At 40.7% G+C, this 24,602-nt stretch overlaps 5 protein-coding genes across 11 annotated transcripts in view; 3 read left to right on the forward strand and 2 right to left on the reverse strand.

Moving 5' to 3' along the window:
- wtip (WT1 interacting protein) overlaps window positions 1-5,781 on the reverse strand; it is a 37,815-nt gene extending 32,034 nt beyond the window's left edge. The window contains exon 1 of the mRNA XM_004539708.4: window positions 3,828-5,781. Within this exon, the coding sequence (XP_004539765.2) occupies window positions 3,828-5,325 (1,498 nt within the window). The 5' untranslated portion in view covers window positions 5,326-5,781. The remainder of the gene's footprint in view (window positions 1-3,827) is intronic.
- Window positions 5,782-6,407: 626 nt separating this feature from the next.
- sdr42e1 (short chain dehydrogenase/reductase family 42E, member 1) lies at window positions 6,408-9,000 on the reverse strand. Of its 2 annotated transcripts, none has more exons than XM_004539706.5 (3): window positions 8,544-9,000; window positions 8,079-8,155; window positions 6,408-7,826 (listed from the first exon to the last, which is right to left on the reverse strand). In XM_004539706.5, exons 2-3 carry the CDS (start codon window positions 8,138-8,140, stop codon window positions 6,728-6,730), a joined length of 1,161 nt encoding a protein of 386 aa, XP_004539763.2. In that variant the 5' UTR covers window positions 8,141-8,155; window positions 8,544-9,000; the 3' UTR covers window positions 6,408-6,727. The 2 variants fall into 2 exon arrangements, with proteins under 2 accessions (XP_004539763.2, XP_004539764.2); XM_004539707.6 differs by lacking the exon at window positions 8,544-9,000 and adding an exon at window positions 8,288-8,527.
- A 389-nt stretch (window positions 9,001-9,389) lies between these two features.
- LOC101482061 (arylamine N-acetyltransferase, pineal gland isozyme NAT-10) lies at window positions 9,390-15,811 on the forward strand. Of its 5 annotated transcripts, none has more exons than XM_012919721.5 (4): window positions 9,441-9,550; window positions 13,536-13,576; window positions 13,985-14,023; window positions 14,568-15,811. In XM_012919721.5, the coding sequence occupies exon 4, from the start codon at window positions 14,573-14,575 to the stop codon at window positions 15,443-15,445; it is 873 nt and encodes a 290-aa protein (XP_012775175.2). In that variant the 5' UTR covers window positions 9,441-9,550; window positions 13,536-13,576; window positions 13,985-14,023; window positions 14,568-14,572; the 3' UTR covers window positions 15,446-15,811. The 5 variants fall into 5 exon arrangements, with proteins under 5 accessions (XP_004539762.2, XP_012775175.2, XP_004539760.2 ...); XM_012919720.4 differs by lacking the exon at window positions 9,441-9,550 and adding an exon at window positions 13,181-13,297; XM_004539703.6 differs by lacking the exon at window positions 13,985-14,023 and having other exon boundaries at window positions 9,459-9,550.
- Window positions 15,812-16,989: 1,178 nt separating this feature from the next.
- LOC101481779 (arylamine N-acetyltransferase, pineal gland isozyme NAT-10) lies at window positions 16,990-20,252 on the forward strand. The gene is made up of 3 exons (XM_004539702.6): window positions 16,990-17,105; window positions 18,602-18,643; window positions 19,198-20,252. The coding sequence occupies exon 3, from the start codon at window positions 19,203-19,205 to the stop codon at window positions 20,073-20,075; it is 873 nt and encodes a 290-aa protein (XP_004539759.1). The 5' UTR covers window positions 16,990-17,105; window positions 18,602-18,643; window positions 19,198-19,202; the 3' UTR covers window positions 20,076-20,252.
- Window positions 20,253-20,882: 630 nt separating this feature from the next.
- Window positions 20,883-24,580, forward strand: cnep1r1 (CTD nuclear envelope phosphatase 1 regulatory subunit 1). Of its 2 annotated transcripts, XM_004539700.4 has the most exons (7): window positions 20,883-21,018; window positions 21,595-21,666; window positions 21,820-21,893; window positions 22,774-22,883; window positions 24,055-24,109; window positions 24,200-24,265; window positions 24,403-24,580. In XM_004539700.4, the coding sequence occupies exons 1-6, from the start codon at window positions 20,994-20,996 to the stop codon at window positions 24,239-24,241; spliced, it is 378 nt and encodes a 125-aa protein (XP_004539757.1). In that variant the 5' UTR covers window positions 20,883-20,993; the 3' UTR covers window positions 24,242-24,265; window positions 24,403-24,580. The 2 variants fall into 2 exon arrangements, with proteins under 2 accessions (XP_004539757.1, XP_076731675.1); XM_076875560.1 differs by having other exon boundaries at window positions 24,200-24,580.
- Window positions 24,581-24,602: the final 22 nt, after the last annotated feature.

Genomic DNA, 24,602 nt, shown 5'->3' on the forward strand with positions numbered 1-24,602 from the left:
TAACCCTCCGGCTCCTTCCTTCGTTGTTATTTTTATTGGTTTCCCACAGAAGTGATCTATAGCTGAGAAATTACTAACATGACTTTTTGGCTTCAACTCTCTACCCAACGGCTAAACTGAAAACCTATGATTTATTCATGCAGCTACGTTGATTTACCTCTATTGCTTTAATCCCGCTAGCTGCAACTATACTGCAGTTACTGTGTGTGAGTAGCACTGTCAAGATTTCATACACTGACATGTAAATGTCAACCATAAATGTGTTTTGGTGAACACACGCGAAAAATGCGAAAGGGTCTCATGAGTGAGGATGTGGTTATTCCTTTACAGAGCAGCTGGGAAAATCTCTGAAGTGCTCTTTATTAGTCATTTAAAACAGGGAGCTGAACATCTCATGTGCCCATTTCACAACATATCCATTTGGCACTCGCAGGATGCAGTAAAACTAAGCAGTAATGTTTGATTTTAGAATAAGCTGTAAATAAAGATGGCCGTAGATACCATTATGTCACCCACTGGTTCATGAAGGTCGAATGTGAAGCCTCAAACTGAACATTTGTCATCACCATCTTGATGTTTTGAAACCAGGCGTGATAAGTAAGAGGCAGGGGACACATAGGCCCATATCTCATCAGCTAGTGATTTGTCAAAAATAGTGTAAACTATGCTATGTTTCATCATCCTTTTTGCCTATAAAAAAGACCACATTTTGCAAAATGAATATGTTTTGTATCCAACAAGAAGTGAAACTACAAACTGAGGCCATAAACTAGTGAGGAAGTAAGCGAAAGAGCAATTTTCATAAAGACTTCCCATAGATCACAGGAGTCGCCCCCTGCTGGTCGATTTAAGGCGCTTCTGTGCTGGCTTCAATTTCAGCTACATCCATCTTTTATATACACTACAAGAACTGTGGATGGCAGTGGTGTAGTAAGCACACAGTGCAATGATTAGACTGACAGTGAAATAAGTGAGTGCATTTGAATTACAACTTATTCTGAAAAAGAAAAAACACTAAACTCTAGTGTGGAAGATCACATAGAAGAAAATCTCTCCAACCATTCTGATCTAATATAATTAAAAGACATTAAAATGGTAAATTAGAGAGTATTTTATAAACACTCTGGTCCTTCACCTCTCTACCATCACTAAAGACAACAGCGGACGTGCTGTGAGTTGTAAGAAGGCCTGCACAGCCTGATTCATGAAACTTTAACCACTGCTCAGTGTGAAGTCAGTTGGACTTCTTAAGGCACAATATCAAACCAATCTCTGTAGATATGAGTCGGTTACATGAAGATTTTCAGTCAAACAAATGGAGGCTCAAACCTGTAGCACAAGCAGAGGGATTTTTTAGTTTGTGTCGCCCGTTGCATCACTTCCGATGCTTTAAAATCTCTGCACGTCTGCAATGGAGAGATTCCATTACTGCACATAGAGTAGGTTTACAGTCCTGGGCATTATAGCAAATCCTGATTTACACCTACTCTAAAAAAAAGACAATATAACAAAAGACAGATGCAGGAGAGGGGATGAAGAGAAAGCTGTGATTCACAGCACTGTAAACAAGCACATGTAGTCTGGTGCACACTGGGAATGAATAACACAGTTAACTTCCCACCATGTGTGGAGGGGGACATGTTAAACTCCTCAAGAGCGACTGCCCTGGTGAACTGTGAATGCTCCTGTAGCTTTTCACACTTCAGCGGACAATCTAGGCTTAAAACTTAAAGTGAGACTTTTAAAAAAATCTATACCTCTAATCTCGTCAGCTGCAGTGTGCATTCCCAGTACAGGCGTAGGGTCCAGTACAGCATACACACAGTGTGCTGTTGTCCACAAGTCAGCATGTGTGTGTCAGGCATGGGCATGACTACTGCCATTATAATTCTAGGCAGGTGATCAGACTTGACCCCCACCAACTATGTCTGGCCCGCCAGCCAAGATCGTGTGCCAAGTGTCTGGTGTTGCCCAACTCCCCACTGGCTGGTTAATGAAGGGCTTCGCGGGGGAGGCAGGGTGGGGAGGCAGTGGTTTAAGGTGGTGGTGGTAGAGAGGGAGGGACAGCAAAGCAAAAGGGTGGGGTGGGCCTCACTCACTTTGCTGCTTCAATTGCAAGCTTGTATCGGGCCAGCTGTTGATTCACAGCTCCTCTGCCACTATAACAAACAGAGGCCACACAAGAGCCAGCCGGCAGTGCAAAGTGGGCAGAGTGGGACACTGGCAAGCAGTGCTGGGCCCCCCGAAAAGAAGGCCCAGCGATCAATTTCTCCACTGTCGCTACGGAAACAGAGCTGTCTCTATTGGACCCGATGTGAGGAGCGTCTGACTGCATTCTTCTCTCTCCCTCCCTTTCCTTTCTTTCCCCATCTCTATCTATTTCCACCCTCTTGTTTCTTTATCTCTCTTGCTCCCCTCACTGCTGTCTTCCTCGTTTCACCCTCCTGTCTTCCATCCTCCTTCTTTAACCTGTTTCTCTGGAACAAATCAACAGCTGTCTCAGACTCACTCTGAGCAAGTGCACCAGCTATAAAACAAACTACTGCTCTTCGTCTGCAGCCATTTGTCTGGCTATTAATTCAAAAGGTAGACAGAAACTTCCTCAGCTGGCTTTCTGTGGCTGTGTTGCTGCTGGTCAACCAAACTGTTTTAGTATCAAGATTTTGCAGCATAAAGTAACCACCACGTGTTCAATTTTCAACATAGGGCATCTTAAGGAGTCTAAACGGCAAGGGGAGGGCCTTTCTTTAAATCGCAACGCTCACAGTGACCGCAATCTCTAACAAACTCGGACCACACTGCTCTGAATGACCTGGCAGAACAGAAGGTTCCATTCAGCAACGTGCCGCGCTCTGCAAATGTTAGCTCTGCCAAGACAGAAATTAGTATTGCCCTGCAAAACCCACTCTTATCTGCCAGAGAGGGAGCTGTTAGTGGTGATATAGCTTTAGCAGGTTGCAAACAGACCTTGAAGAGATGGCAAACCTATAAATAAACCTGCCCGCACAGAAAAATACTCTTTTAATAGTTGCCTTGAATTGTAGATTCAGTGGGCAGATGTCTGCCCTTTTAACACAGATAGTGAGATTTCGTGGTAGTAATACCACAACATATTTGGCATTGTTATCATGCCTTGCCCTTGGTCAAAATTGGGCTGTTTGTATGAGCTGCTGTGACCACATTTTACAACCATTAGACAGGAAAAGTTCATGAAACAAGGCAGAATCTCAATCAAATGTTAAATGAAAAAATTATCTTGATTGCCTATAAGTTAATGCAAGACCTTTATTGCTTAATATGTGCAAAAAACTAGAAAAAGGTTTTGTGAAAGCCACAGAGTCAAACCCTTATGCCCATTCACCACCAAAATATAATAGTGATACAGGAAGGATTGCAAACTGGGAAAACATATAGTATTAGGTCACATTGTAGTTATGCTATGCCATGCAAGTTTAGTGCCTTGGTGTTCAGTGCCTTATAAGATTAATACTCTATATTTAAGAGTAAGTGAAATATTTAAATGGCATTAATTTTGCAATCATAAAATGTTTTAGGAAATATCATTGCAAACCTATGTGCAGGCATCATCACTGTGCCCTTAACAAGCACAAATTTTTAGTGCAACTTGCAACAAATCCCAGCTGTGGAGACACTGACACGGGTGTTTTATGCAGGAAAATGATGTATAGTCTGTGTTTCGTATTTGTTTAAAATTTGTACTTCTGTGTGTAATAAACTGATTCTGCAACACAGACTTATGTTCCCAGTGATTTTGTGTTTGCGGCCATCGCTAATAGTATTTTTGTGTGTTTCAAAAACAAACCTACCAAAGTATTCCTTTTTCATGTGCATCTCTAACTCCTTCTCCAGCTCCAAGGTGAGCGCCTCCAGCCTTTTCTCCGCCTGGCTTGGTCCACTCTCTCGACTGGGGGTCACCTGGTAAGGTAGTTTAAACCTCTGGCCCGAGGAAGCCGTTTTTGAAGGCATCACATAACTATAAGAGGAAGGCGACCCTGAGGGTATATCCGCGGTCCCTCCCGTCTGCCCCGACTGCTGCTGGGGTTCAGGTACTGCCGAAAGCCCCTGGAGATGGATGCGATTCTGAACTCCGTTGGAGTCTCCAAACTCCTGCAGCAGCGTATCTTCGTGTAAACTGGTTCCCAGCATGGATGACCTAGGGGAAGGAAGCTGCAGATCCGGATAGGTGCTCATAGACCCCCTGGAGCTGCGGGAACTTCTGGAGCTGTGACTGGAGATGCTCGACCGGGGGCTGACCACGCAGTTTGCGCTTGTCCCCGGTCTTGCGCTCCCGTCCTGGCTGCAGATGCTGGAGCGAGGACTCGCCAGCGGCGCTGAGTGCAAGACTCCCTCCAGATCTTGGTTGACCACGGGCCCGTACCGAGAGTCAGAGTAACTGGATCTCGGGCTGGTAGTGAAGGAATATTGGCTCGCAGTGCTCGACCTGGGGCTGGTGTGCCTCTGGTCGTAGCCCATGCTGATGCCGCTGGTGCGGTTGCTGTTGGGCTTGCTGCAGCAGTCACAGCTGTTGAGGCTGGCCCGGGGACTTGAGTGTTTACTCGTGTCGCTGGCGGTGCTTGCATAGCTGGATCGGGGACTGAGGACACTGTTTCCTTCGCAGTGAACCAAACTAGATCTAGGGCTCGTGTACCTCTCCTGACCCGGTACCACCAGACTGGTACGCGGGCTGCTGATGCTCGACCTCGGGCTGGCATGCTTGCTTTGCTCTTGAGAAGACAGAGAAGATGCCAGGCTGGAGCGAGGACTGGTGGCGTTATATCTCCCGTCGTGGCTGCTGGCGATGCAGACACTGTTGCACCTGTTGCCGGACACAGCCACCGGTTTATTGAGCGGCACGCCGTCAAAGGTGGAGCCGGTGCTGTACCTGTGGCCCTGCACCTCCAGAGAGTACCTCCTGTGTCTCTCGGAAGTGCCTGTATAACAAGGCAAAGCTACTTCGGATTTGGTGCAACAACCATCCTCGTTATAAACCGCGTCCCTCTGAGGGGCGCAAAAATCCACAGGAACCGTCCGGTTGCAATTCACCGGGCGCACTGGAGCCGCGTTGTACACTTTATTCCCGGACGAGAAATTCTCCACTGTGTGATGCTGCTGGTGAAGCACAGAGGTCCCATTCATCGGCTTGGCTTTATGCTCAACCAGTGCCGGAGCCGAAAAGTCTAAATCGGGGTTAATCACCAAGTCTCTCCTCGCATCGTACATCCCGTCCTGGTACGCATCATACAAAGAAAGGTCCTCCATCAGTTTGGTGGCCCGGAGTCCCAAATCTTCCTGGTAATGCTCCATGTTGTGCTTCCGAGGAGAGAAACAAGTTCAGAGTGCGCTCCGCTGCGCGAGCCAAACTATAGAGCACCGCGGAGCACTAATTGCGTTTCACATGGAAATCAAAACAAAACGCCGCCGTACAGCCGTCCCTCACTCACAGAAAACCACTTACATGCCCGCAAACCCCGCCGAGAGCCGCATCGTCTTCTTCTGCTTCCCCCGCTTCGCCGAAAACACAAACTCTTTCTCACAGTTTCAGCCGACAGCGATACGTTTGTCAACTTCAGTTTTTGTTAAGTTGAAAGGTCTTTACAGTCAACGGCGCGCTGCGCGGAGGAATTTCCCCTTGTTGGTTTTTCCTCTAGATTTCCTTTACGGCCACTGTGCAAGAAATCAAAGTAGGTCGGATAATCGTATATGCTGCAAACACCATTTGTGTGCAAGCCTGAGCGCACAAAGAGCGCAAAAATCTCAACAAAACGCTGTTTAATGCAGGGGACTCGTTCGCGTGAAAGGAATGCGGGGAAGGAGACTGGATGCGCTGCGCCTCTCTGGAATGTGGTTAATGCTGCAGAGAAACAATGATTGCGACCAACTCAGCAAGGGGCTGCCGGCTCTGAAGAGAATAGTTTAAGAGAGAAGGGGACGTCTGCATTCATCCCGGGCAGACTAAAATACCACACAAAGCACGCCTCACCTGGTCCGACTCCTTTTACACCAGGAATGAGCTGCAGTGATTCAGTATTAATGGAGGGCAGATGCGTTTAAAACTCAATTTTCAAAGATGTAAAGATGTTCTCAGATATCGTTTTCTACATATAAATAAAGGGTAGGCCTAGATCATGCTTTTAATGATTTATTTTACAATAAGCTGCATAAAAACACGATATGAGGATTTCAACTATAGCAAAACAGTTTAAGAATTACGAAAATATGCAATCTCGATTAACCTTGGAAAAAACATGTTATTACTCTCTGCAATAGAAAATAGTCGCTAAGATCTTTAACATTTCTTTAAATATACAGATATATTTTCTAAATGCACCAATTAAAACATGTCTTCCTGGTGATAAAGGGAGGAGTTTAAAAATCAAAACCCACAATTCAAATTTCACAGGTCAGGTTTTATTAATTTTTGCACAAAAATATATTTAAAAATGTATTTCTCCAGTAATCATAGATGTTTGCCCTTACAAGTTAAAAAAGAGGTAGCATGTAAAAAATTAAACTAACTTATGTTACTGCTTTAAACTGCTCTCATAGACTTGGTCCTTAGATGGCTGGACTTGTTTTAATGACTTTAAAAGGAAAGGTGCACATGGATGATAACATATTAAAATATGCAAACTGTCTTTTGATGAATCAGTCTTCACACAGTATGGATGATGTTTTGGGCAAAGTCAAAAGGCAAGACTACTTTACATTAACTGCCGACGACTGGCAGAAAAGACAGAGACACAGCCACCAAGGCAGAAACAAACAGGACGTTGAGCAGCAGTCGACTGAGGAAGGAGCGGTGACATTTCTTCCCGTGGCCTCTGCTTCTGAACCACTGCACGACCTCATCCAGGTTGTACTCCCTGGGCTCGTAACCGAGCTCCGCCTTTGCCTTTGCCATGCTGAAGTAATGCGTCACGCCAGTTTTATACACCTCTGTACGTGTCAGCAGCGGCTGGAAGTTATAGAAGGGGCCGATGAGGCAGTGAATCATTTCTGTGAGGAAGGCAAAAAAGTAAATGAAAGAGATAGGAAGGCGCAGTGTTGGGAAACGATAGCCTAGGCCTTCTACGAGAGGTCTGAAGAATTCAAAATTGTTGACAGGCCTTCCATCTGAGATGAAGTAGGCCTGGCCAGCGGCACGGTGCTGCTTCTCTGGGGTCAGAGCCTCAGCAGCTAGCACATGTGCTGACACCAGGTTGTCAACATGGACAAACTCCACCAGGCTGCTGGGTTTACCATAAACAAACCTGAAGATCCCCTTCTCTATATAGTCAACTATCCTGGGCAGATGCCTCTGCTCTCCTGGCCCATAGATACCTGCCGGACGCAGTGCGCAGGTGCTCAGCAGGCCCGAGCGGCCCTTCAGCACTGTGCCATTAGCTTTCAGAACTGCCATGTCAGCCAGGGACTTGGTTCTGGAGTAGTGGTCCGGGTGAAGATGGAGAGGTAGATAAGGCAGGCTTTCATCTCCGTTCTCTATTACCTGACCCCCGAACACCACATTGAAGGTGCTGGTGTAAATCAGCCTGGACACTCCGTGTTCTACACAGGCCTTCAAGATGTTCTGTGTGCCTTGTACGTTCACTGCCTCAATCAGCTGGCGATTTAGCTGCTCCCTGCCAGACATGCCATAGGAGGCAATGTGGAATACACAATCCACCCCTGTGACAGCCTTCTCCACGTCTGGATATTCACGTATATCACCCTGCACAAACACAACATCCTCTGGCAGTTCTTGACTTGGGGGGATGATGTCAAACAGGATGACTTTGGCTCCTTTTTTATCCAGAGACAGAGCGAGCCTTCAGGGGGGAAAAAGCAGTCCTCCATTTTAACAAAATAACAGGCACAGTAAACCAAGGACAAAAGTACAATAGATGCACATATTTCTACCTTCAATCCTACCACAGTTCATGTCAAGAAAGTTTATCTTAATAAGATAACTGGTGTGATAACGCCACCTTGTGGTGCTTACCCCATGCTGCAGCGTTTGCCTGCATTTAAATATTTTATAATGTGTAGTAATAACACAAAAAAGGCAAAATTGTTCTTACCGATTACCGAAGTAGCCAGATCCACCAGTTATTAAAAACGTCTCTTTGCTAGCATTTCCCATTCCAAGTGGATGAATCTGTGAGGAAAATTAAGAAAACAATATTATTAATGTTTGTTTTTTTAAATACACATAAATCAGCCTGATGCATTTAAAGAATAAAAGTATTAATAACTAAAATAAAATCGTAATTAAACAGCTTCCGGTTACCTAAAGTCAATCACAGCTTGCACATTCAATGACGCGTTCCACCTGAGCTATTAAATCTTTCATGCTGCTACGTCAGTGTATATTTTTGTTTCCCGAGGTGACTGCAAGTTTAATTCAGTGAATAAAATCTAACTAATCCATACTTGTAGTTGCTTGCATGAGTAGAGTAAAGGTATGTGCGAGGCATGCTTGAAACTATGCACATGCCCTGTGCGCCAAACTGTTAAAAGCTCACATATTCAACGGACACACCAACCTGAGCACGAGGCAGACAAAAACGAGACAAATAAGTGTCCAATATGACTCATTCAAAACTCCACTGTAATCCTGGAAACCTCCAAAACAGCGACAGATAGCACCACCAGTGTACCTCCTCACCAGTGACGCTGATTCGTTAAGCACGGGGACACAGGAAATCCGGCGAAATTAGCTTCATGTAGCAAAGCATTGACAAATTGTAAAATAGTTTTAATGGTAGCTAAACGCAAAATTATACAACAGATCCGTAGATATTGTCGAATTTCATGGTTTAGATTTACAGACTGTCATAGCACTCACTTTAATCTGGACTAACGATACACGTCTCATGCTTTTGTTTTGAAAGCTGTATTTTAGACTACGAAGACTTCCGATATTGACTTTTTTTCACCGATTTTAACCAGAATATTTTTATTAACACGATATAAATTTTGCTGTGTGTATAAGCTGTGTCAATGGTGTCTGAAGGTGGCTATGGCTGCTTTCAGGATGTTGCTGTTAGAAACTTTCCGCTGTGGCTCCTGGCTTCATGCCTGAAATCAAAATGATAGTTGCCGTAAAGTGACTCATACTGCTGTGAGGGCCCTAATATTTACAGGAAGGCTTCACAGCAGTCAAATCCCTTAAAAACATAAAAAATATTTTCTCTGAGCCACAATTAAAAACAATATAATCATTTCAAGAATAAAAAAGTTTAACCCACCAATTTACAGAGAGTGGAGTTTTCGGTGAGAACTAATAAAGGAGTGAAATATTGCTCTATATACACTGTACAGACTTTTCCCCCTCGGATTAGTAGAATTTTAATTTAATCTGTAGTTGTGTGAGGGGAAAACGTGAATAATCCTTTTAAAAGGTAAAATAAAAAGAGGATTTACGTAAGTCTTTGATTAGTAGTCCCTCTAGCGGTGATACAAACTGAAAATTGACGACGACGTCATATTTTACTCTCAGTTGCCACCCAGAACAACAACGCAGAGCTGCAGGTTACTTCAAAGTCCAAAGGTAAGCGGCTGTGTTATGTAAGAGAGATCAGTGAAGTAAAGAGTGCACTAAACTCTTAAAGGAAACAGTCCGGTGGGAGGCACGGCCAACGGGCTTTATGTTTCCTAAAGTATGCGTATTTGTCGATCTGATCGTGATGACAAAAAAGTAGGGTATACTTTTACAGGCACACGGATGAACGTTTGTCGAAATTGCCTTTCTCGTTTTACATAATTTACTCACCTGAAAAACTTGCCCAAAGTTAAGCAGGCCTGCACGTTCCGTATCTGTACAAAACGCACCACCCAAAATGTGCAAAATGTGATAAAACAGGAAGATACGCGTCATGAGCATGTTTAGGTTGAGTTACACCGAATTGTTGAAAACAAACAAAAACAAGTCCGTGATAAACTACTTTACAACATGTTTAGGAGTCGACTTTGCATATATAAGTGCAACTTTTAACTTGATATGACTGATCACTAAATTCAGTATAATATAATCCGGTGTAAAGTATCCTGTGTCTTATCTGAGGAATATTACAAAAGGTGTCATAACCTGCATTTTACAAACAGGATGGATTTGCGTGAGTACTTCAAAAGAATTGGTTTCCATGTCTCCTGTGATAAACTGGATCTTGCAACACTGAACCTGATCCACAGAAAGCACGTTATGTCCATCCCATTTGAGAACCTAAGCATCCACTGTGGCGAGAGGATCACCATGGACCTTGAGGTCATCTTCAATAAGGTTGTGAGGAGCAGCCGCGGAGGCTGGTGCCTTGAGAACAACTCCCTGTTTGGCTGGGTGTTGAGACAAATGGGTTTCAACACGACAACACTAAGTTCCAGAGTTTTCAATAGTTTCCTCAATGACTTTGGCCCGCTTGATTCTCATCTCATTAACAAGGTCATCATTGATGGGAAGGCTTATATAACAGATGTAAGCTTTGGGGTGTCATCACAAGTGCGAGAGCCTCTGGAGCTTATTTCTGGAAAGGAGCAGCCCCAGGCAGCAGGTGTTTTTCGCCTCATAGACAAAGGGGACATGTGGGTGCTGGAGAAGACTGGCAGAAAACCAAAGGTTCCTAATCCAGAATTTGCTACATCAAGTCTGGTGAGCAGGAAGCAAACAAAGCAGATCTACTGCTTCACCTTGGAGCCTCGCGGGGTAGATCATTTTGTAGATAAATGTCACAGGCTGCAGACCGACCCCGCCTCACTGTTCACCAATAAGTCCATCTGCTCTTTGCAGACTCCCACGGGATTCAGAGCCCTGATTGGAAAGACCTACAGTGAGGTCACCTTCAAACCAGAGGAAGGTGTTGATGTCTTAGACATGAGGGACATATCAGATGATGAGATAGACGAAATTCTGATGGAAAAGTTCAACATAAAGCTGCAGAACAAACTAAAGCTCATGAGCAACAAATCCTGGTACACACTTTGAAAACAATCCTGACATAGCAACATTTTATGTTGAAGCTCGTCAGCAAAATAAAATATTTGACAACTCCATGAATTAAATTATTTAGATCTTCAGAATTGTAGTTGCATAAAAACAGAAATAAATAAGCTCTAAATAATGTGCACTGAATGATGGAACGATAAAAAAACAACTCTATTTGAATTCCAATTATTCAATTTGATTAACACTAAACAGGAAAATATAAATAGATGCAGCATACCTAACAACAGTAAAGCTATGCAAGTATATATGCAAGTATAAATATTTTAATTTCTAGTGTTATTAAAGTGTAGTAGTTTACACATTTGCTTTTCCCTTTGGGTTTCCACCAGGAATGACAAATCGAAGGTAGAGCCACCTGCTGTGGCAGCTCCTTGTAAATAAGGGAGCAGCTGAAAGTAGCTTTATTTGGAATTGTATTATAGTGGGAAGTGAGAAGAAGGGAGTAGAGGAGAAATGCTCAGTGCATTATGGGAAGTCTGTCAGAATATGTAAATTAGGTTTAAAACGTATCTGAGTTTTATCCCTAATTTTAAAAGTACATAGGGTATCTGTGCATTAAATAAAATGATTTACAGTATGAGGGAAAACATACCATGTTTGTATTTTTCTGGATATAATAGTGAGTGTAGTGATCTTAATATTTATAGCTACCTTGAATGTTTTTGTGTCACTTTTTTTTTTTGTTTTATGTTTGTATATTTATTAATCCCATATATCATAATGCTTAAACTAAGATAACTTATTTCATAGTATTTATCCTCAACCTTGTAAAACAGCAAAAGGTGAAAACTGAGCAAATCTGAAGACATCCTGACAAAAAAAATCATATATTGCTAGAAAGAGTAAGAAAATATGCACACTGCTTCTCTCCAGTTTAATAAATTCAATCTTAAAACATTCTTGCAAAGGCAACATTTTGATCTTGAAATGAAGAAAGAAGATTCCATGAATATTTCTATTTTTCAAACTATATTACCTGTTTATCTGTTCACCATTGTAAAATGATCATAATGCTTATATATGGTAACTGAGTAATTCACAGTATTAAAATGTCCTGTTTTGTGAAGTTGTTATAGTGTCATAGGTTTATACAAGGACGTTTGTATATCAAATGATTTGTCCTCAACGCCTCTACCTCTACACGACTGAGACTCAGATCCTCATCTTGGCCATCCACAGGCAGTTCTTAGATCAACGTGTGTTAGATAGAATAACCTAAATTGTATTTTAACAGACTTGAATGGACAGTGGCTCTTTGTGTGTCATGACATTAAACATACTTTGCTGTTTTATTCTATGTTCTGTGTCAAGGTTTCTTGCTTTTACAAAAATGATGTTGTCATTACCGATTATTCTCTTCAAAAGGGAGCAGGGATCATAACACATTATGATCCCTGCAGTGGGTGGGTCCTTTGACAGACAATACATAAATAAATCATCCTCTTTTAACAACAGAAAATATGCTTTTGACAGTCTTCCTCTCAGTAAGAACTTTTGTTTTTCTTTAAACTTACCAGTTATCCTGCCACAGTTTGCTGGTTTTAGTAGTGTACAATGAAACTGACCATGTTCTTTAATAGACAATTATGCTTCTAATATTACAGTTTAAGTGAGTTCTAATCAGGCTGTACTGCTCGTACACATCCAGTTGTTAGATAAAATCAACCTCACATTTCACCCATTTCAAACTTTCTGCATGAATGGTCTGTCCACCAAGCTCCTGTTAATAACAAACCTTTTGTAAAACCAACAACAGGACTTACTGTAAAAGAACCAGAGTATATATTCTTTCATATGATCACATTCAAGAGAAACTATTTTGTTTTGTAATATCATAGAAATTGCCATGATATGAATAATATCGGTCATTATCTGCAAAATCATTGACATTATTGTATTAATGTGGGTGTGTTTTATTGCCTGTGTACTGGACTTTTCTCTTTTGAGGCGAGGGATGCGTTATTTCTTCTTTCCAAATGTGTATATATTATAATTTAAATGTACTGCTGAAAGAACTTTAATAACTGCATGGATAAAATTCTATAAATACTTATTTCCATGTATGCATTGACTTCTCACTATTTCTCTCAGTGAAGCAGCTGAGTTGCACCAACTCTATCACTGATTAACTTATGATCAAGTAAATCAGTAATATACTGTCAGGTTCTTTTGGCTGTTTAAGCTCACCCACTTTATTGCATGAAGTTCACCAGGTAGAAGAGATCAGTTACTGCCCTCTTTTTTTGCCTTCACGGATATATTACTCAGAAAATAACTTTGATCACACTATCAAACAAAGTAAGGTTAAACATTTTTGCTCTGCATTTCTTGTTGCAGGTTATTTTCTGTTACCTTAAAGAAAGGAAAAGTGTTAAATATACTGATTTGCAATGACTGCAAGTGACATCTTTATCAGACTTGATTCAAAGAAGCTGCAGGATTTGCTTTTGAAGCTTTAAGGGAAATGAAATGGATTTGCAGCATAGTAAGAAAAACCATAAGTAGCTCACTTACCTTTTTCTGTTTTTGCTTCCAGACCCTCAAAACACATCCTCGATCAAACACCAATTACATAAGGTAAGGATAAAAAATTTCAGATTAATTTAGTTGTATTCAACATTTGTCATTAGAATGATATTTATAGTATTAACCAAAAGAAAGGTGTTAAAATGTATTAATTTGTGCAGTAAATGCCAAGTTAAAGTCAACAATTGCTGTACCCATAAAAACCACATTATTTCATGAAAAAATAAGAATTTATTTTTATCATTTACTACCATTTATAACTTAAAGAATTGTATTGGTAAGCAGCTGAAACAATGAAGCTAGGATCACTTGGTTAAAACACTAATGCTTCCACCATCTTGCATTTCCATTGTCTTTATGTGAACAGAAAACAGGAATTAAATGTAATTGTTATAAATTTCATGAGATATTCTTACATCCATCCATTTTTTTCCATTCGCTTCCGCTTATCCTTTTCAGGGTCACGGGGGTGCTGGCGCCTATCCCAGCTGTCATAGGGTGAGAGGCAGGGTACACCCTGGACAGGTCGCCAGTCTGTCACAGGGCTAACACACAGGGACAGACAACCATTCACACTCACACCTATGGGCAATTTAGATTTTTCAATTAACCTATCCCCACAAAGTACATGTCTTTGGACTGTGGGAGGAAGCCGGAGTACCTGGGGAGAACCCACGCAAACACGGGGAGAACATGCAAACTCCACACAGAAAGGCCGTGGCCTGATGGTGGAATTGAACTCAGGACCTTCTTGCTGTGAGGATACAGTGCTAATCACCGTGCCACCAAGATACTCTTACATGAAATGTTAATTAAGATTAGGTGTCTTGAATTGAATGATTGATCTAAGATTGTAAGGAAACGAAGAGCATACCAGGCTAGACCTAGAGTTGGACATCTGGCTGCATCCTGTAGATTGACAGGATGTAGCACAAAATGAAAGGTGTTGGGGTTTTTTAATGTATTTTTTTTTTTAAAGCGTTGTCAATGAGATGGCTGCAGAACTGAAATGATTATCAATGTGTTGTCCTGCATTTTACAGGCAAGATGAATTTGGATGAGTACTTCAAAAGAATTGGTTTCCATGGCTCCTATGATAAACTGGACCTTGCAACACTGAAGCTGATCCACAGGCAGCATGTTATGTCCATTCCATTTGAGAACCTCAGCATCCACTGTGGAGAGAAGATTACCATGGACCTTGAGGTCATCTTTAACAAGATGGTGAGGAGCAGCCGTGGAGGTTGGTGCCTTGAGAACAACTCCCTGTTTGGCTGGGTACTGAGACAAATGGGCTATGACACTACAACCTTGGGCTCCAGAGTTTTTAGCCCTACTGGTGGTGAATATCACTCTGAGGAAACACACCTCATTAACAAGGTCATCATTGATGGGAAGGCTTATATAGCAGATGTAAGTTTTGGGGTGTCACTCCAACTCTGGGAGCCTCTGGAGCTCATCTCTGGAAAGGAGCAGTCTCAGGCGGCGGGTGTCTTTCGCCTCATAGACAAGGGGGACATGTGGATGCTGGAGAAAACTGGCAGGAAACCAGAGGTTCCTAATCCAGAATTTGCTAAATCAAGTCTGTTAGACAAGAAGCAAACACAGGTGATTTACTCCTTCACCTTGGAGCCTCGTGAGCCATATCATTTCTCTCAGGTAAACCATGACCTCCAGTCAGACCCCGCCTCACTGTTCATCAATAAGTCCATCTGCTCTTTGCAGACACCCACAGGATTCAGAGCACTGGTTGGCTGGACCTACAGTGAGGTCACCTTCAAACCAGAGGAAGGTGTTGATGTGTATGACATGAGAAATGTAACAGATGATGCGCTAGAAGAAATTCTGAGGGAAAAGTTCAATGTGAAGCTGCAGAACAAACTGAAGGCTGTAAACAAAAAAGCATGCTACACACTTTAGAGAATTAACCAGCAGATGTCCTGCTTTGAAAAAGCTTTAAAACAGTAATCAGAATTAAAATCAGAATACTTTATTAATCCCTAAGGAAAATTCTGCAAATCAAGCTTTGCAAAATTTCTGTTTTTGAAAAGTTATAAGTCACATTGAATGTCACGTTTCATATGATGCATTTCTATGACTGAAAGAAGTAAGGTCACTTTTTCAATGTGTTGTTTCATTTTATTCACACACACTTTTGCAGGTCCAGAGTTGTAAATATTTTAGTGACCACATAAGGAGATCAGTACCAAAATTAACTTTTTCTTTGCATTTCTCAAATACAACTATGAAATTGTATATATTTAATTAAACAAATACAACAAATCATGTTCTGTCACTTGAAAGAAACATTTCTACCTCAGTTGTTCGACTTGGAAAGAGGTAAGTGGTACGATAACGACACCTTGTGGTATAATAGACATGGTGCAGTGTTTAACTGCGTGAAAATTTGTCTAATAACACTAATTTATTCATATCAGTGACCAAAACCGCAAGTCTCGTCCGTGGATAAGCAGATGCAGCTCTAATTACCTCTGCTTGTCGACACACAAACCTATATTTTATTTTGTTTTCATAAATGTGGTCGAATTGAATCTCACGTGTTTATAAGAAGTAGCTGGTTGTGGTACTTAAACGTGAATGAAGTTAGGAGACTCATGGCTTCACGCCTGAAATAACTATTAAATATGCCAAAGTGACGTCATTATTTTGCGACAATAAATGACCTGTCAGAGACCCGAAAACAGAGCAACGTAACAAGGAATATCGTTGAAATTACAAATTTTAATTCCCAACTCTTACACTTTAAAATCGAGACCTTTAGTGGAGCCTGGGAGAAAACAGCTGTTCATACCAGTTACATGATCTCAAAAGGATTCACACACTCCAAACCAGGATAAGCCAATAACACTGCACACAGTGAAATCATTCATAAAACCCACACATAGAGGTGTTTGCTTTTACGATTAAGATTCTCCCAACGAGACCCACCTAATTTCTCTCCAGCCCCCAAATAATAAAATTCAAAATACTACAAACCATATTATGATGATTAATTATCATAAAAGCCTATGTATCCTTGTATTTTCTCTGTCTCCCCTGCCTGGCGCGTGGTTTGGCTTGTACAATTAAAAGGCTTAAACCACGAAACCTTCAGCTCATTCTCATACACAGAATAAATCAATAACAGCACCTGATATCAATTAATGTTGAGTCAATGATAATGAGTTCCCAATCATTTATAGTATTTACAAAAATATGTTACTGCAGTCAAAACCAATTAAAAAAAATAAAATAAATCTATATGCAAAGAAACGAAAGTTTAGATTTGAAATACAAATTTGAATAACATGTCGAATTTTGCCATAACCAATAATGCATGAGGTGGATTGTAGTGTTGCAGTCTTTGCACCTGATTTGGTACAACTCTTATTTAATCTGGAGCCGTGTGAGAGGAAAAGTGTTTATATAAATATAATTGAATTTCGTAAAGAGTTGGTTAGTAGCGCCTCTAGTGGTGATACCTGGGGTTTTATAAGTGCAGCTGAGCGTTGACAGTCACGCACCGTTTGACCATTAGCTACCGACAGCACGCAGCTGCAGGGCACAACCCAGCCCACAGGTAAGTTGGACTAATTAAAGCAGTTACACAACACATGAAGCTATTGTGCTTAAAATAAAAACTAATAGTGACCACTGATAATACATTTTCCACACTGTTTCTGTACTTTGGCAATAGATGTAAATGGTCAAGCTAGGAGATAATTTTTCAGATTGTTCTTGAGCAAAAACTTTACCGTGAACAAGACTTTTTGCTCCTTTTAGTCAGGGGCCAGCGCCATTTTGACGGCGGGAAACACAAGGCCAAGTAATTACTCCTGATGGTCTTACCTTGAAACGGAGTTATTGCAAGTAACCTTCCCTCCAAATACTCCTGCGCAAAATGTCACAGCTAAGGTTTAGGATTTGCGCTAATGTGACTGCATTTATGAAAGAGACCTGGGTTTCCAACACACTAGTGTTGGCCGTGTTCTACCGGAGGTCCACCACACAGCCAAGTGTTCAAATTCACCTGCCATCAAAAAAAGAAAACTGTCATCCCTGTGTCAAACTCGGAGACATGGCGCCATGATGCTGTCTGCAGTTACTCAAAAGACTTGACAGAAACTAAGAGGATGGCTTTCAGGGTCCTTTTATTTTATCTTTATTTATTTATTTTTTCCACCAAAGACAAAACAGTGTAGGAGAACCTACAGACCTGTTAAGGACTTTTATGTCTTATAGGAAGCTTTTACCAGTTGTCCTCTTATTTATTCAAACAGGTATTTGCTGGGAGTGTTATCTTCGTTTTAGCTTATAGGTGCTGTGTGTGTGTTTAAAAAGAAAAAAGCTTTAAATATGTTGAAAGCCAACATTTGACGTGGACCCCCTTCATTCTTTAACACAGCTTGAACTCTTAGGCAAGCTTTCTTATAATTGAGCCTTCAGGAATAGTTTTCCCAGGCTTTCTGAAGAAGATTCAAAGCTTCAGGGCTCCAATCCATGACTGGTGGTGCCCAATTGTGAAGTGGTGTGTGGTTTTTTTTTTGTTTTGTTTTATTTTGTCCCCCCTCTCTCTATCCAGGTATGCCTTGACTACAATGCTAGGGTGTTTGGGATCATTATCATGCTGAAAAAAGGAAACATTTGCCAATCAGGCTTCCAGATGATATTGTGTTGTGGATCAAACTCTGATGGTACCAGTTTTGGCAAGGTCCCCAACACTGATTTAAATGCAGCCCAAAATCATGTGTGTCCACTGGGTTTTACAGATGGCTGCAGATGCTCACTATACCTCTCCCTTGAGCTGGATAAGCCTAGCTCATTAGAAGGAATAAAGAGGATATGGTTTGTTTTGTGGGAAAAGGCTTTCATCACTCATTGGAGCAGAAACTCTGAGCCACATTCATGAACACATTCATTATTTGTTTTGTGTATTGCTTCTGTCAGCTAAGCAATTGGGATGCGCCACCCCTATCACCATCATGATCGATGCATATTATTGAATGAGACTGGCTATATACATTCCTTTTGTAGTATAAAGTAGCTCACTTACCTTTATCCTGTTTTTGCTTCCAGACTCATCAAAACACATCCTTGATCAAACACCAATCAAATAAGGTAAGGATAAAAAATTTCAGATTAATTTAGTTATAGTCAACATTTGTCATTAGAATGATATTTAATGATATTTAAACATGTTTGCGCAAAATGTTCAGATCATTTTAATTGTATTCAACATTTCCGGGGGAGCACAGCCCAAAGACTAGTATTGGTAAGCAGCTGTTGAAAGGGTTAAATGAGGGGTAGGATAACCTGCCCTATTAAAACACTAATGCTTCCACCATCTTGCATTTCCATTGTCTTTACATGAACAGAAAACTGGAATGAAATTTAATTGTTATAAATTTAATGAGATAATCTTACATGAAATGTTAATTAAGATTAGGCATCTTGAATTGAATCATTGATTCTTAGATTGTAAGGAAGCAAAGAGCCTGCCAGGCTAGACCTAGAGTTGGACATTTGGCTGCATCCTATAAATTGACAGGATGTGACACAAAATGAAAGGTGTAGGGGTTTTCTTTTTTCTTTTTTTTCTTTTTTAAAAAGCTTTGTAAGTGACATGCTGCAGACCTAAAATGATTATCAATGTGTTGTCCTGCATTTTACAGGCAAGATGAATTTGGAAGAGTACTTCAAAAGAATTGGTTTCCATGGCTCCTATGATAAACTGGACCTTGCAACACTGAAGCTGATCCACAGGCAGCACATTATGTCCATTCCATTTGAGAACCTCAGCATCCACTGTGGAGAGAAAATAATCATGGACCTTGAGGTTATCTTCAATAAGGTTGTGAGGGGTACCCGTGGAGGTTGGTGCTTTGAGAACAACTACCTGTTTAGCTGGGTGCTGAGACAAATGGGCTATGACACTACAACCTTGGGCTCCAGAGTTTTCGACACGAGCATTAATGACTTTGAATCCCAGGAAGTACATCTCATTAACAAGGTCATCATTGAGGGGAAGGCTTATATAGCAGATGTAAGTTTTGGATTATCTGGCCAAATACGGGAGCCCCTCGAGCTCATCTCTGGAAAGGAACAGCCTCAGGATGGAGGCGTCTTTCGCTTCATATGCAAGGACAATTTGTGGATGCTGGAGAAGACTGGCAGAAGAACGGAGGTTCCTAACCCAGAATTTGCTAAATCAAGTCTGGTCAACCGGAAGGAGACGCGACTGATCCACTGCTTCAGCTTGGAGCCTCGTGAGCCAGATCATTTCTTTCAAGTGAACAATGACCTCCAGACAGACCCCACCTCACTGTTCACCAACAAGTCCATCTGCTCTTTGCAGACGCCCACAGGATTCACAGCGCTGGTTGGCTTGATCTACAGTGAGGTCATATTTAAGCCAGATGAAGGTGTTGATCTCTATAACATGAAAAACATAACAGAAGATGAACTAGAGGCTGTGCTGATGGAGAAGTTCAAAGTGAAGCTGCAGAACAAAATGCAGGCTGTAAACAGAAGAGTAGTCCTTGAATTTTAGAAAATTACTCCTTATACATCCTGCTTGGGAACACTGGCATGAATGAAGCTCCCTGGCTTTCTGTTTATTTGAAAGATTATCAGTGGTGTTGAATGTGTTTTGTATGACTATAAATGATACACTTGCATGGAAATAAAAAAAATTAAAATAAAATAAAATAAAAAAGTCAAGGCATCATTTCAGTCTGGTTTTGTTTTTGTTTGTTTTTTTCCTTCTATCTTCCCCTCCATACAGTTCTGCAAGTTCAGAGATGGAAGAAAACATATCAGTGAATTGTCTAGTATTTGATTATTATTATTATTTTATTTTTGTTTTTAAGGCTTTTAGAACGGTAAAACGTATAAACAGATCAAGGTCAAGATGAACATATTTTCATTTTCCAAATATCACTCAATTGATTTCTAGTCTTAACTAAATAAAATCAATTGAAGTCTGCATTGTCCCTCTGACAGAAAGGTGACCAGTCCAAGGTGTACCCCTGCTTCTCCCATTGTGATGGCTAGAATAGGATTCCAGAACAATGCCATCTCTGTGATCCTGAACTATGTGCGGGTGGATGGATTCAAACAATCATTGGACTATCTCAAATCTGTCTGCTCAAAGATTTCAAACTATTAGATGCTTGCATTTTCTCCCATGTAGTTTTTATGTAATCATATCAAACTACTTTCCATTCGTAAGAGCGCTTTCTGGAACATAGAAACCAGGTTTTCTTGACTGTTACATAAGCGAAACCTGCCGTCCATGCAGTTTGCCTGCAGCAGGCGGGACTTCAACGTTGGCACCGCCCCTTATTTGGGTCACACCCAATCATATTAGCTGCGCACACACTCGATCAGGATTGGTCAGCAGGCCTGTCCTACAGCTGAGGGGAAGGGTGTTGTAGCTGCTTCTCAGACCATAGACAGTGGTTCAGACATGAACTCCTTGGAACAGGCCGAAGGTAATCAACAGTAAAAGCGACTCAAATTAATCAAATGTAAAGTTTCAGCGGGTATAGTCGTTGCAGCCAAAGCCACGGAATGTTTACTGAGCAAACGTCTTAAGATGGATTGTGAAATTTTGGCGTAATAATGCGTTAGCCGGCTAGTTTTCTTAGCATGCTCGTTAGCCTAACTGACAAAACATTCAGCCACTGATACCCTTAATTATTTACACGCAAACACATGTTTAATTGTTAAATCCCCCCGCTTTTGTAACTGGGATCGTAGAGTCATAGCCAGCAACTTTTTTTTTATTTTTACATATGTAGGGAATATGATCAGCTTGGAAGTGAAAGTGTAGCAAACCTACAGGGCATTTAACAGCTTCATTTTAAGTAATGGTGGGTTTCTGTCTTCAGTTTACAACTTTGAGTGATGACACCAACTGAGCTATAGGGCTAAGGCTGGCTTTATTTTAAGATTGAATTTCATGACATTCTTTTGGGGAAGAGACTAAAAAAAGCTTTTCTGGGGATACCTGCGTAATCCTTGGTCCAAACACAGCGTCTGCTCATGGTCCTGTTGTTTTGTTGCAGACCTGAAGGCCTTTGAGAGAAGACTGACAGAGTATGTCTCCTGTTTGCAACCTGCCACAGGCAGGTGGAGAAGTAAGTGACAACAGCAGAGAAGTTACAATGGTTGACATCTTTTTGATATTGCAATTAACCTGAAAGAAGTTCATGTTGATCTCAAACTGCAACTATTAGCTAAAGCTCTACGGTGAGTTGATTTAAATATCTTGTTCTTATGTTTTCTTTCAGTGATACTGATAGTGGTGTCTGTCTGTACAGCTACTGGAGCTTGGAACTGGTTAATAGACCCAGACACACAGAAAGTAAGTATTTGTCGAGAAAGTCTGACTCGAAGAGAAATCAGAGGTATATATATATCCCTTGTATTGAACAGTATGGCCAACAGGGATAAGTGGTATCATTAGGTAACTTTTGATCCAATAAAAGCAGCCTCATGCATTAATAGATAATTGTTCATGTATTAGTACAGTTTAGGTGAGTTCTAATCAAGGTATAGTGTCTGCACATGTGTTTTAACTATAACTGACCACATTGTCAAATTTTAGGCTAGTCTTATAAGAAGTTTTTCTGTCCCTTAAGCCTCTTTTCTATCTCTGCCTGTCTGAATATCTCCATCAGCTGTAGCATATCTCAAACGTTTAGCTTGTCTCCCTGGATGTGTTCATGGTTTGAGGTCTCCATCTTTCTGAAAAATTTTCATTCCTCATTCTATAGAAGACCAGCCAGATTTGAAGATGGTTTCCAGATTTTTGTATTTATTTATATCTTACAGTGTCTTTGACAGGATTAATGAAGTCATTCAAAATTTTACCTTCATTCTTTTCTAAATCTCCAAGTTAAAGGTCCTTGAAGTGCATATGGGCGTGCTGAAATCTTGTCTTTCTTCATTTGTCTTTCATGCATTTCTGAGCCTCCATAACTTCATAAGTAAAGCCAGTGGCAACATAAAAATTTCAAAATTGAAAGTTACATTTAAAAAGAAATACATTTTTCATCCACCCAGAAGTGTCACTTTTAATTAATAATAATTTGGTATTAATTAATTAATTAATTTCTATGTCATAAAATAGCAGACACAAGCACTGGTGCTAGATGTTGTCATCACATCCTAAAAAAAACATCTGTAAAAGTAAATATTTTCTCACCCAGATTGATGTTGCTTTGTTTCCTTTTGTTATGCAGGTATCTTTCTTTTCATCCCTATGGAATCATCCCTTCTTCACCATCAGCTGCATCACTCTAATAGCTCTCTTCTTCGCTGGAATACACAAACGAGTTGTGGCGCCGTCAATGTATCCTTGTTTTTTTCTACTTCAGTAAACACAAATTAGTGACTCATGTACTTGGATCAGGTATCTGTGATAGTTGCCCATCAATTTAATTCAGTTAAGTTCCTATGTTTACTGTACCACACACATCTGCAGTAGTGTACTGGTGGCTACTGTGGAGAAAATTAAACTGACTTCTTACAGTTTACATCTAGCCTGATGTTGCCTTCCAGATAAAATAATTCCCAGGCTGTGGTTTTTCCTAATCTCTTCATCTTGACCTTTGTGATAAGATCATGGGTCCTCAGACAATCTGATTATACTCATATCAGACAGCTGAACAGTGTCATGGTGGATGCTGTCGACATGGGTCTGCCATGGTGAAACTAAGATGGACAACAGAAGCTTGTCTTAGATACTTTTGTATCTTATGTTTTGTGCAGGACATATAAAAAAAAGAACGTCTGGAGGGAAAAATCTTACTTTTAGTTTTAAATAAGTATCTTATTAAATGAAATAACTTGAAATGTTTGCCACATTGGCCATCCTGTCAACTCATATTTTCTCTTCCCACTGGAGAGATGATTCAGTCTAGTTCCTGCCTTAGTTCTGCCCATAGTCTATATTTATAAAGCTTTCTTTCCTACTATAAGTAAACAGGCCTCAAACAAGACAACAGCTTGATAAGAAGCAGTGTAGTGGTCAGAGTCCACATGTGGGTTTAACAGCCTGTTGTTGAAGGCTCAAAACCATATCAGGAGATTATGTCATGGAATAGAAAATGCACTGTTAATCAGGATTTGCACTGCACTTGTCAGCTATGTTAATTACTTTATTTGATGTGAATGGACTTTGGTTTCATAAAGGGTGGTTTGGTGTACATTTTGTTGTAGGAGGTTATTAAAGCACTGAAGCGTCTTTCTTTAGTATTTAGAGAATTTGACCAGCTCTTTTGGGTTCCATGCAGATACCTCTAGGTCACTTCATTCACCTTCCTAAACAGCCTGTTTGACTGGAATCCCATCGTCTTTGTCTCAGTAAAGAATTTAGTTTATTGATTTCTCAATAGTTTCCGTTTTTGTACATGGTATCAGCAGATGTCCAAAGCTGATTTTTGTCAGGTTGAGGAACATCACATAGTGGATTTATTCCTATTTCCATTCCTGGTTATTGTCTTTAACCGTTACCCCTGCAGTATTGCTGCTCGCTGCCGCACAGTTTTAGCAGAATACAACATGTCCTGTGATGATGTGAGTCAACATGGTGATTTTTATTTTTTTACCATTTTACTAAAATTTAAGGTTTTATTTTATTTTTAATTTTTTCTTGTCTTTTCGCAGACGGGGAAACTTATTCTGAAACCACGACCAAACATCCAGTGACCACACGCTCCTGGGTTCTGTCAGGTCTCATCTTTGTTGATTGCCTTCTTGTCTTTAATTCCTTTGGATGCTCTTAGATGAAGTATGATGGGAAATGCATTTTCAGCAAAGAAACGAACTGAGAGGCCCTTCTTTTTTTTCTTTTTTCTTTTTTTAAACAGTGTTGCTGTGTCGTCATCATTGAAGCTGCTGATTTACTCATGTATAACCTTTGACATATTTTACACATTCAGAGTGAGGGTATATTTCTGTTTCTGTTCAGCATGTATTTTATCTAAAATGTTTCTATTTTAAAGGTTATTTGCCTAATAAATAAATTCATAAGACGTGGGAATATCAGGGCTGTCTCTTTATTTCTTGT

The sequence above is a fragment of the Maylandia zebra genome, linkage group LG1 (genome assembly GCF_041146795.1).
Source record: "Maylandia zebra isolate NMK-2024a linkage group LG1, Mzebra_GT3a, whole genome shotgun sequence".
In the NCBI taxonomy this organism is placed as follows: Eukaryota; Metazoa; Chordata; class Actinopteri; order Cichliformes; family Cichlidae; genus Maylandia; species Maylandia zebra.